General features: G+C 43.4%; 1 protein-coding gene across 1 annotated transcript; it reads right to left on the bottom strand.

The window, feature by feature from the left end:
• Nucleotides 1-2,905: 2,905 nt before the first annotated feature.
• On the bottom strand, nucleotides 2,906-10,109 carry LOC123816057 (40S ribosomal protein S10). Its single transcript, XM_045834784.1, has 6 exons — nucleotides 9,974-10,109; nucleotides 9,069-9,218; nucleotides 8,690-8,861; nucleotides 7,213-7,290; nucleotides 3,815-3,870; nucleotides 2,906-2,995 (listed from the first exon to the last, which is right to left on the bottom strand). The coding sequence occupies exons 2-6, from the start codon at nucleotides 9,216-9,218 to the stop codon at nucleotides 2,954-2,956; spliced, it is 498 nt and encodes a 165-aa protein (XP_045690740.1). The 5' UTR covers nucleotides 9,974-10,109; the 3' UTR covers nucleotides 2,906-2,953.
• Nucleotides 10,110-12,260: the final 2,151 nt, after the last annotated feature.

Here is a 12,260-nt window from a genome sequence, read left to right as displayed (position 1 = left end):
AAGTTAAAGAATTGACAAATCCATTCCAAGGGTTCAGGTTTAAAAGAGAAGTAGTAGCCCAAGCCCCCATATTGCTGTGGGCCACTACTTGGCAGCATTCCCAAAACTCTGGGAAACAATGTGGGCTCTGGATAACAGGCCTGGCTTCTGGAGCCAAAGGTAGGAATGGGGAATTCCCAGCCCAATGGGCTCACACTGCCCTCGTGAAGGCCCACGCCAGGCACTCCAATAGGGAGTGTGCTAGTGGGTCCTCATGTCTTTAGGGCTAGAAGTTGTATCCTTCTTAAAAATGTTTCCCAGCATCTAACACAAGCATATACGTAGCTGTTCTTTATTTAAATCCTCACCCAAGGACATGCTTATCGACGTTAGAGAGAGGGAGGGATAGGAAACATTAATGCAAGGCAGAAGTATTGAATAGTAGCCTTTTGTATGGTCCCTGACTGGGAACTGAATGCACAACCCAGGCATGTGCCCCGACCAGGAATTGAACCTGTGACCTTTCAGTTTACGGGACTACACTCCAACTGAGCCACACCAGTCAGGGCTGGCAGCTGTTTTAAAGGTCTACTAAATTAATCAAAACAGAAGGGCTGCCCTGACTGGGTAACTCAGTTAGAACGTTGTCCTGATATGCCAAGGCTGTGGGTTTGATCCCAGTCAAGGAACATGCAAGAATCATCCCATGAATGCCTAAATAAATGGAACAACAAACTGATGCTTGTCTCTCCTACTCTAAAATCAATTTTAAAAATTCAAAAGTAGGGCTTTAAGAGTCACAGACTTAGAGCTGCTAGTGGCACCACCAATGAAGGGACTGTATTTTTCAGGGAAAGGAGACTTGTATCCATATTGGGAAGTTTGTTAATTTACAAAAAAATCTATCTTCAGCTGCCGGTTTCCAAACTTCCTTTAAGAATCTTTTGATGCCTTTTTTGTTGGTAGTATTGAGGGTGGGGGTTAACTGGTAAACTATGGGCCTGGAGACCAACACTGGCAGATGTGCCAAGACTCACCCAAAGCATTTGTTCAATGATGGACCAATGCAGGTGCCCAGGCAGGCCTATCTGTACCCCTCATAACCCACCCACCCCAAATGATTTTCTCAGGCACTTTTAATAGTGCATATTTGTTTCTCCCAGCTTTACTAAAAACAAACAAACAAAAAAACCCCTTCATCTCTGGCATCAGTTTCACAACCAGACACCATATGACATTTCTATTTTCCAGTGAAACCTTTTTAAAATGCCCTGAATGGTCTTTCTCCCCAACACCCTCCACCCCCAGTCACTTCAGCCTTCACTCATCTTCCGTAGCCCTACACTAACTTCTGTAGAATTCAGACCAGACACTACAATCCTTACACAGTATTTGGCATGGACTCAAGGTATAGCTTTGGTTTTGTTTTCCTAGACTGTGAGGTTCTTCAAGGCAAATTTCAAAGCTTGTTTTCCAGGGCACTTACTGGCACTGATCTTTGAACAGCTAATGAATTATTGATTGGCAGGGGTCATTCAATCTACCCAGGTGCAAGCAGAGGTTGGCAGGCAGCAAGAGCCACCACCACCTGCATGTTTTCATCTACAGGCTCTATCTCTACCTTGTACTGTAGATTCTTCAGGTTTTCCCAGCACCTATGGGTGGTCTTTAAGAACACAATCTGGAATTAACTGAAATCACAAGGAAAGGGGTTGGCAAAAATCCCTAATTGAAAAATGGATGTTTTAGTGCCAGAAAATCACCAAGGCTATAGAGAAAACCCATCCACTTGCTCGCTGGCCTTGATGTAAAACAGAAAGGCCAGGAGCTAATAACATTTCACAGTGGAATCCAGGTTAAACAATTACAAGGCGTGTGAACACAGGCAAACCACTTGACATCACTTGAGCCAGCAGTAAAATTGGATAAAAAGCAATCTTTGGCAAGGAAGCACTGAAACAGCTTCCCCAAACATAACCTCTTTCTGCCAAAGCAAGCTTCCACTTACTGGTGGTTCAGATTCCAAAGCATACCTCCCAGCACCAAGTTTAAGTGCACAGTCAGAGTTGCCATTGGCTGCCACCTAGTGGTCACAATCAAAACTGCCTATTAAGTCTGAAGTGGCATGACAAAATCACCTGTGTAGTAAGTAGGTTGATCTCCCCCTTGTCTAATATCATCCAGCTTCAGGTAATTCTTGGTTCACAGTACCCACAAATATAATCCCCAATTCCCAGGACCCCTTAAAGAGATCCCCTTCTATTAGCTACCAGTTTTGCTGGCTGGCCCAGGACGGCTGCCTCAAAAGCTTTGACCTCTACTTAGAAAACTCGTAATTATACTGCAACCATCTAGTCATGGTTTAATCTACAAGTCAAGCCAAAGAAGGCTTTTCATCCAGCAAATCCAGCGAACCTGCCTGCAGGTTATGCCCACCTTTCCTGACACTGCCAGGTATGTGGTGTTTGCAATGCAGGATCATAGAAAGGGTCCCATCAAACCTTCCTCTGGTACTTGTACCGAAACTGGACTTGGCCCCAAGGGATATCTCAACACCCTGCTCTTTTTTTGTCCATTAACTCGTATTTTGATATCCCCAAATAGGCACAAAATCTGTTCCAAGACCAACAAAATAGCAACTTCTCACCACACAGAGCTGCGCTGGCACGGCTGTCTGGTAAGATGTTCAGCTTTCCAACCGCTTCCCAGAAATGGTAACACACGGGACAGGACTCTGTAGGGAGGCATCTGCTGGAACAAAGTAAGCCCAAGGCAAAGCCAAGTACCGCAGCTCTACAGAAACAAGTGATGTCACCCTGGGTAAGACAACTCCCAAAACCAACCCAGTCTTGCCCCATTTACATTCTGTCCCTTAGATCACTCCCATTCAAGCTCCACACTGCAAACAAAACAGGGGCACACAACATTATTTTCTGACCACAAGTTTATTCAACACAAAATAACCCCTCCAACTTTACTGAGGTGGTTGACCACGTCCACGACCAAATCCGCCTCTCTGCAAGAGAAAGCACATGACATAAGTGTTAGCAGTAAGCCAGGGCACAGCAGGCCTTCTCTTCACTGGTGAGGCTGCCTCGCAGAGCGCAGGTCATAAATCCTAGCCTTACCTTACTGGCTATGGGGCCACATTCACCTCTCAGGCCTGTCTGCTCATTTGTAAAATGAGAATATGGATACCCACTCAAGAGTGTGCTCACATATACACACACATGTACATACCAGCACAGGATAAGATCTTGTGTCTGCCATACGTACACAGCCCCTTTTCACTGTGCTGTGAAGCACCGCTGTGAAGGACAGCCATTGTCCTAGCAGTGACAGCCCAGCCCCCACGCAAACACTTGACCTGGATCAACTAGTCTCACAATTTTCTTGAGATAGCTACAATCATCTCTACTTTACAGCTGAAGAAACTGGGGCAGAGATCACACCCTCTGAAGGAAGATAGATTTGATTCCAGTCCATCTTGGTTCAAGAGCACTCTCAATCTCCAGTGACTCTCAGCCTTAAGTTTTGTTCATGAAACTAATTAAAGGGATTATGATCATTATTAAAGAGACAGAAAAGACCACTATGCTACATATATAATAGTAATGATTTGTGACTTATTTCAGTAATTTACATATTGACAAAAAGTTTCCACACTGTCTTAATGTAAAAAATTTATTTGGAATTTGTGGTTTTGGGGGACAGGGAAAATGAAGGATGGGATCCACCACACTATACTACATCCCTACAACTTACAGACCCCCCACAGGGCTCAGGCCAGAGCAGTGACCATTCATGGAGAGCAAACAGGGGAACGAATACTTACAAACTGGAATTCAGTTGCTGACCCAGCCCCAGCCTCAGCTTTCTTGTCAGCACCAGCTGGAATAAGAAATACCAATTTAGGTGGGCTGGAATGGGAGTAAAAGGGAGAAAACTGTACTTGAACAATGATTAAAATAAAATAAATAAACAAATAAATAAATGCTGAATAATTTTCCAGTGGGGGAGCGGGGGAAAAGAAATACCAATTTAGATTCATCACAAGGTTTGATCTCCTGCAGATAAGTAACCCAACCCAATCTCGTGGAGAAAGCCATGTCAGCAAACAGACCCCATGGAGTACAAGTAAATTACACCTTCTGAGCCATCTCTGCCCTCTCCTAGGGCAGCCTCCCTTAAGTCATCCTTCAAAACTCACAGCCCAAACTATTGCCTCCTCTAGGAAGGCTGCCCTGAGTACAAAGTCTGGATTGTGGGCCCTTCCCATAAGGCCCCAGAGGACCCTAATTTTCTACTGCTGGATCACTTACATGCTTTGGATCAGCACCTAGCTTACAAAGGGAGCGAAATGAAGGAAGAACTAAAAGGTAAAGGACACAATGGCCCACAGAAGCAAAAAGCAACTTTACCATGACCATGGGAAAGAAGCAAGACGAAAGATCTTGCTCTGCCCTGTCCAGCAGCCAGTAGTCCAAACGTGTGTGTGTACAATAAATATCAGATTTTAAGACTTAAGAGAATACAAAATTTATTTTTTAAACTTATTATTAAAAAGATCTTATTTCTTTTCAGAGAGGGGAGGGGAGGAGGGAAAAAAAGAAGAGATATCCTATCAGTTGCCTCTTGCACGCCCCCAACTGGGGACCTGGCCTGCATGCCAGGCATGTGCCCTGACTGGGAATAGAACCAGTGACTGTCTGGTCTGTTCACAGGCTAGTGCTCAACCCACTGAGCGACATCAGCCAGGGCAAGACTTAAGAGAATGAAAAATTTAAAAAGAAAGAGAATGCAAAATATCCCAATAATGTTTATATGGGTTAAAAAAAAAACATTCACCCCCCACAAAATCCTGTCATACATTAGTAGCCACTCTTCCCCTAACTTCTGGCAGGCACATTAATCTACCCTTCTGTCTATAAATTTGCTTGGTAGACATTTCACACAAATGGAAGCATACAATAACAAAATTAACATTCACGTGAACTATGTGCATTTCAGTGTGGCCACTAGGAAATGTCATAGTTCATACTGAAGGGGTGGGGCGGTAGATGAAAATGAGTTCGGTGAATCTTATTCAAATAGGGGTCCCCCTCTGGCCCTTTTCAGACCACACTCACCACAAGGGGCTCACTTCCCTGCCCTCTGACCAGTAAGACAATGCCTTCCCCATCTCTGTACCTTTGTTCTTGCTGATATCTTGCCTGAAACGCTCACTGTCCCTAAACTTGCGTACCCCTGAGGCTTGGTCCCAACTGTCACAATCCTGGTAGAACCATTCCCCGACTGATCCCCCACATGGTGTGACTTTTAATAAGAGCAGCCACTAATTTTCTCTAAGTAGAGAGCATGTTTGCCGGAGAAATTCATTTCTATGACCCTTAAGTCTTCAGGTCAAGTGCTCCTTTCTATTTCACATACAAAGAATCAGAAACCACATCAACAGGGAGGCAAGAGTGGTAAGTCAGTAAAAATTCCTTTTCATGCCTTGCTTTTATGTCACAATTTTCTGTTTCTGCAACAAAGAGTGACTCTTTGAAACCAAACTGAACCCTCTCACTCCTCTGCAAATACCAATGGCTCTTCATCCCACCCCAGAGTAAAAGCCCACATCGTCCTGTGGTCCACAGAGTGTGGTCCTATAGCCATATTCAATTTTCCGACTGTCTTCTGATGTTTACACAAGCCAGGTGCTTCCCCCAGAGGACCTTTACCTGAAATGCTCTTTCCCAAGATAGCCACTGGCTGGCTCCCCTTTACCTCCTTTTAGCTACTTGCTTAAATCTCACTTTTGCAAGGTTTTCCTGAAATCCCTATTAAAAATTACACCCCCCTTAATTTTTCCATGCAGCACTCATACCATTGGACACACTATTGTGTTAACCAAAAATTTCATTTAGTTTTTTACATGCAATGGCTTTAGTAGTGCTTAGTTGTCTTTGATTTCATTAAAAACAATTTTTTGTTAGATTTTGTGACAGCTGTCCTATCAGCGTGCATTAAAAAAAAATCAAAATCAATGAATTTTGGTGTAGCCATCTTAAAACTGAAGATCGGCCCTGGCTGGCGTAGCTCAGTGGATTGAGCGCGGGCTGCGAACCAAAGCATCGCAGGTTCGATTCCCAGTCAGGGCACATGCATGGGTTGCAGGCCATGGCCCCCAGCAACTGCACAGTGATGTTTCTCTCCCTCTCTCCCTCCCTCCTCTCTCTAAAAATAAATAAATAAAATCTTAAAAAAAACAAAACAAACAAAAACCCCCCCAAAAAACCCTGAAGATGGAAAAAAATATGCAACACTTCTGGTATATTATGCTCTATTACTTAAAGAAAGGGAAAAATGCAACTGAAATGCAAAAAGATTCGTGCAGTATATGGAGAAGGTACTGTGACTGATCGAACATGTCAAAAGTGGTTTGTGAAATTTCTTGGTACTATTGACATTCTGGCCAAATAATTTTTTGCTATGGGGTTGGTTCTCTTATGACCTGGAAGATGTTTAGCAGCACCCCTGGCCTCTACCCACTAGAACCCAAAAGCAGGAGATAGCCGACTTACTCAAAATATCCAAATCAATAAAATTGTTGGTGAAAATGAAAGATGTGTCCTTTATTTTATGGAAAAAACTAAATGGAGTTTTTGGCCAACCCAATACACACTTACTTTTCCATATCTGTCTCCTATCACTAAAATGCAAGTTCAATGAGAAGGGCCTTTTGTCTGGTATGTACATTACAGTCTCCCCAGCTCCTGGGACAGTGTCTAGCACACCACACGCATTAAATATACATTTGCTCAATGAACAAACACCTGTTGTTCCCAGTCAATGCGAGTATTTGCTATTTAGAAACAAGATTCTATACTATTTTTGCAGTAAGAAAACAACAAAGGTAATTTGAGCAGACCCTACCCTCAAGGAGCTTACAGTGCAGGAACACAACCACAAAATAAAACCATGCTGTTTTCTTGAAATTTTTCAATTTTGCTCTAGGTTAAAGGTCTTCAACTAAAGTCTGTCCCTAGCTCACAGGGTGATCCTCCCAATCCCCACTCATCAAATCCCTTCCTAAGGCAAGAAAGCACAAAAGACTCCGGCTGGAGACTGGAAAACGAAACCAAGGAACTTTCCAGTTACCGGCATCTTTGAAGGCTGAGCCCCAGCCGGGGCTGACTGAAAATCCAGAGATTCTACCCCAAAGCCCCACACAGACAACGCATTACTCACGGGGCACAGCACTCCGTCTGTAAGTGTCTCTGTCAGCTTCCCCTCGTGTGAGTCTTGCAGGTCGCTCACCCTCCAGACCTACACAAAGTAAACACACAGTGAACACAGGGCAGTATGGGAACTCTGTTCCCTTCAGGCCAAGAAAACTGGAATCACTCTCCTACTTTCATTGGACAACTTAGTCATTACAAGTTAATGGGAACAGGAACTCCTATACCCAGAACTGCCAGCTAGAAACTTATCATTGACATTTTGGCTCTTCAGAGGCCCAGGAAAACTCATTCTTAATTAAAATGCCACACATCTGCAAAAGGATTGCTTTGTTCTACTGTATTTCTCAGTATAAATGCACATTTTCCAATTACTTGGCAAATTTGGGTATTCAGCTATTTCTACAAACATTTCAATAGCCAAAACTTTGAAATTGATCGGTCTCTGAAGTGGAAAACTTCTTGTGCAAAGGAGGCATCACAGATGAAAGCCCCACCTCCAGTATTAAGTATATAAATATAGAGGCCACCAGAATCCATTCCTTCCCTGGGCTTCTCCACATACCTCCTTCAGGTTGTGGATACATTAAAACGGATTTTAAGGGTTACCTTAAAAGCATTCTCCGAAACAGTGTAAGTGTAATCTAGTATTTTCTCTACCCAGTTACCTTGGACCTTTAGATCTAGAGTCCATATGATTAAAATACAAACCATTCTTTTTTAATGTAGAAGATAAAACTGAACATGGAATGGCTAAAACAAACAAAGGCCAGATCCCACATAGGCCTACTAAACCAAGAGTCTGTGGGGCACACAGAGATAATGGCAGCCCCCTCCCCAAGTGATTCTAGATGCTGTTCTCTAGAACTTTTGCTCTAGAGTTACATAGCTATTTAACTACCACCAGAATCCCCTAGGGAGCATTCATAAAAATAGACTCCTGAGCTCCATGAAATCTCCCCTCCACGGGAACCTGGACAGTCTGATGATCAGCCGTGTATAGGAATCTCTGCATCCCGTATCATCACCCAAGACCACAAACTGCTCTTCCTACAAAGGTTCTTATGACAAGTTTTTTCAGAACCTAAGGAAATCATAAACTGGACAAAAATGCAACGGTGAGCAAGCAGATAATTTGCCTTCTCCCCTAAGCATATCCTTTCACATTGTGATCCCCCTGAAAAAGTTACTCAATGCCCTACCACACGTGTCTGGCCACAGACTAATAATCTGTTTAATGCCATCTCCCCAGATAACCTGAGTGCCTGACTCCAGTTCCATGGCAAGTCCCATGCTAGAGGACAGAGGTTCCAGGACTTGACCCAAGGTCCTGTATGCCAGAGTCACTCTACAGCCGACACCAATGGTGCATTATAAGACCATTTCTGCCCCACAAATAAAAAACTCACCATTTCACACATAACCCTCCTCCCAGAAAAGAGCAGCTGCAAAACAGGCTGTTAGAGGTATTTATTTGGGCACCATACCTTTGGGCCTTGGTCTGCCAGTCTCAGGCCGGCTACGGCGCAAAGTGGCAGGCACAATCTCAGGGGGCAGGTGGAGGTAATCACGGAGATACTGGATGCCCTCGTTGGTAAGGTACCAGTAGAAATGTCTCCAGGCAAACTGTTCCTTCACGTAGCCTCGTGATTTGAGAGACTGTAAGACAGAAAAGTACTGTTGAGATGTAACTAGAGGCTTGGAACTAGAAACCCAGTGCAAAGGGAAGCTAAATTGCATAGAATACAAGTCTTCCCTTCCAGGCAGCAAGAAGCTCTGGCTGTCCTGACCTCCCCTTGGAATTTGCCTTCAGCAGCAATGGAAAACCCCTCCATCTGCACCCCACTCCAGCAGCCCCCCAGCTACCTGCATGGCCTTCATGACGTGAAGATTAGGCACGTTCTTGTCTGCCAGCTCGGGGTGTTTAGGCATGTGCACATCCTTCTTTGCCACCATCACTCCCTCCTTAAAAAGGAGTTCATAAATGGCAATACGGTTCTTCTTGGGCATCAACATCTGTGGGAAGAAAGTGATCACCAAGGGCCAGGGATCAGAAACCGAGTTCATGACCCCAAAACGACCACACAAAATCACTGTCTAATAAGTGGAAGTTTCAAACACAAAAATACACGTTAAACATGTAGGAAGCTGGAATTCCAATTCCTTAGACTGAAACCTACCCTTTACCAGCTCCCACCTCCAGCCCCAAAAACATTTCAGGTGAGAAGTTGCCAGGACATTAAAACGGCATACATATTCATTCCAAACTTTCACCCTTAAAACCACAAAGGTATGATGGGGGACTCAGACTCTACAAGAGGGACGGCGCGGCTATATTTTTTAGCTACGCAGGGAGAGGCCAGAGCCGTCTTATTCGTGACAGGCCGCTGAACCCACACCAAGGGACTAAAGTCTTCGCAGCCTCATTTTCTACAGTCCCAGGGCCAAGCGAGGAGGCAACCAGGGTGAGGCGGCTTTCCTCCCCCAAGCAAAAGCGTGCAAGCGGGGTGCAGCCCCCTAGCCTCGCCCACAAACCTCACCAAGCAAGAGCTTCATCCTCCCGTACTAGGCCCTCCGCCATCGAGACGCCAATCTTTGCCCAGAGCCCTGATACCCCACGAACTGCGCCTCTGGCACTTCTTTCTACTCAGAAATGGGCCTGCGGGCTGCAGGAGAGGGACCTCCGCCCCGACCCTGGAGAAGCGCAGCGACCACGGCGGCGAGCGAGCCAGGATGGAAGCCGATAGAATCCATTCTCTAGAGGAACTCACCGCAACAACTGCTGTGGACGGGCCCGGAGCTGAAAAGGAAAAGGCATGCGCAGCGCGGCGCGACGCCTCTTCCGGGCTGGCGTGCCCCGCCCCCCGTCAGGACCTGCGCACTGCCTGGGGTGGCCTCGGAGGTGCCTGAGAGACTGGCTGTTCCGGACAGCCGCAAACCCTGACCATGTTATGGACAGTGGCTTGTGGAAACTGCTGCAGGGAGTTTCTGAACCTACTTGCTTTGTCAGTACATAGTCACGTTTATGGGCAGGCCGTTTGGAAATAGGCTACTTCTTTATTCCCATTGATAATTTAACTTAATACTGCGCAAGTAATACATGCAATTTGAGCGGAAAAAGAGGGAACATACAAAGTAATAACAATAACTATAATAAAAGACTAAAACAATCCAATCAATCAAAGAGAATTGTTACTAACATTTTGGTATATATTCTTCAAAACTCATACACACTCAAGCAAATGTATAAATGTATACACACACCCACATATATTTGGTCTGGCACAAACAACGCCTCTTTTCATTACAAAATCTTTTATTACAAAATCATAAGCATGTAATTCTGTAACATAACAATATCATGCTCAAGCACACCATATGACATTTTAGGTGAAATGTTCAAATTAAAACTATAAATTATTAGACCCATATTGTTACCCTACCAGCCGCACTCCAGCAGCCCTTATTTCTGCCAGACCCTGTATATGTATATATGAGGTCTGTCCAGAAAAAGTTCAAACGTTGTTAACATCATGGGAACCGTTTTCGAGACATCTATGTAACCTAGCAGCCAAGGAGAGTGGACTGGAATGCACTTGCGTGAGTAATGATGACTTTGCTGTACTAGTCAGTGGGGCCAGTAGACACCCTTGAGTGTGCATATGTATACTGTGTGGCTGTGACATTCAAAATGACTTAGCAAGAAGAGCAACAAATCTGCATAAAATTTTGCTTTAAGCTTGAATATTCCTCCACAGAAACTATTCAGATGATTCAGAAGACCATAGCTATGGGCAACTGGTGATTGGAAGCTTCATCAGGACAATCTGCCTGTTCTAGTATCATGCCTAGTGCAGAGTTTTTTGGCAAAACATCAAATCACCCAGGTGACTCAGCCTCCCTACAGCCCAGATTTGACTTCCTGTGAATTCTGGTTTTTCCAAAAACTAAAATCACCTTTGAAAGGGAAGAGATTTCAGACGGTTGATGAAATTCAGAAAAATATGACAGGGTGATTCAGGAAAATACGATGGGGCAGCTGATGGCAATTGGGAAAACTGTATGCAGTTCCAAGGGGCCTACTTTGAAAGGGACTGAGGCGTCATTGTCCTACATACAATGTTTCTTGCATCTTGTATCTTCAATAAATATCTCTATTTTTCATAGTGCATGGATGGATACTTTCTGGACAAACCTCATATATATTTTTTCACTCTGTGATTGGACATATATTAAACTCTTCAGTATTATAAGTAGCAATGCCACAGACCTCTGCACCCTTGCCCAGTAATTTACTTAGAATAAATTCCTGGAATTTAGTTGTTGAGTAATAAAGTATGTACAAATCTCACTGCTGTTTTAATTTGCTTTTCTTGATTACTTCTGTGATTAAACATTTTTTCTTTTCTTTTTAGGCATTTGTTTCTTCCATAAATTGTTCATTTCCATTATATGTTTTCTTATTGAGTTTTTTCCTATTGATTTGAATTCACTTTATGTGTTAAAGCTACTAACCTTTTGTCACATATTTTTTAAGAACTGCCCCCAGTTTTTCATTTGCCTTGATTTTTATGCTCTTTTGCAGAAGTTTTACATTTCTTTATACCCAAATCTCTATGGTTTCAGACTTTGGTACAATGCTTAAAAAGTTACTCCACACCTCATGACCATATAAATATTCACTTAATATTTTTTCAAGTATTTTAGTGTTTCATTGTTTAAAAATAAGTATTCAACAGTAGGGCAAGATGGGAAGAGCTCTGGGGATTGGCTGCACAGCACTGTGGGTTCCCTGACATTGCTGAACAGCACACTTAAAAATGGTTAAGACAAATTTTATGTTATAAAACACTTTTTATGTTATGTATATTTTACCACAGTTTTAAAAATAAGCATTTATAACATGTTTACAGAAATTTTTTAAAAAAAAGAAGCTTGGACATATGGACAAAGGAACATCATAATCTAAGGACCTGTCAAACAGATTTGGAAAAATGCAATAAAACTTCTAGAAGTAAAAATGACAATGATTGAAATTTTATTTTATTTTATTCATTT

Source organism: Phyllostomus hastatus, unplaced genomic scaffold (assembly GCF_019186645.2).
Source record: "Phyllostomus hastatus isolate PE091 unplaced genomic scaffold, TTU_PhHast_1.1 phas_contig_1048, whole genome shotgun sequence".
Taxonomy (NCBI): Eukaryota; Metazoa; Chordata; class Mammalia; order Chiroptera; family Phyllostomidae; genus Phyllostomus; species Phyllostomus hastatus.
Note: the sequence above shows the minus strand (reverse complement) of the source record. Positions and strands in the feature narration are given on the sequence as shown.

What these genes read in the sequence shown, in the direction of transcription:
- LOC123816057 (XM_045834784.1), bottom strand. Translation starts at nt 9,218, where the DNA reads ATGTTGATGCCCAAGAAGAACCGTATTGCCATTTATGAACTCCTTTTT. An exon ending in ACGTCATGAAGGCCATGCAG is followed by an intron (nt 8,862 to 9,068) that starts GTAGCTGGGGGG and finishes TCTGTCTTACAG; the next exon opens with TCTCTCAAATCACGAGGCTA. An exon ending in TGGCAGACCAAGGCCCAAAG is followed by an intron (nt 7,291 to 8,689) that starts GTATGGTGCCCA and finishes TACTTTGTGTAG; the next exon opens with GTCTGGAGGGTGAGCGACCT.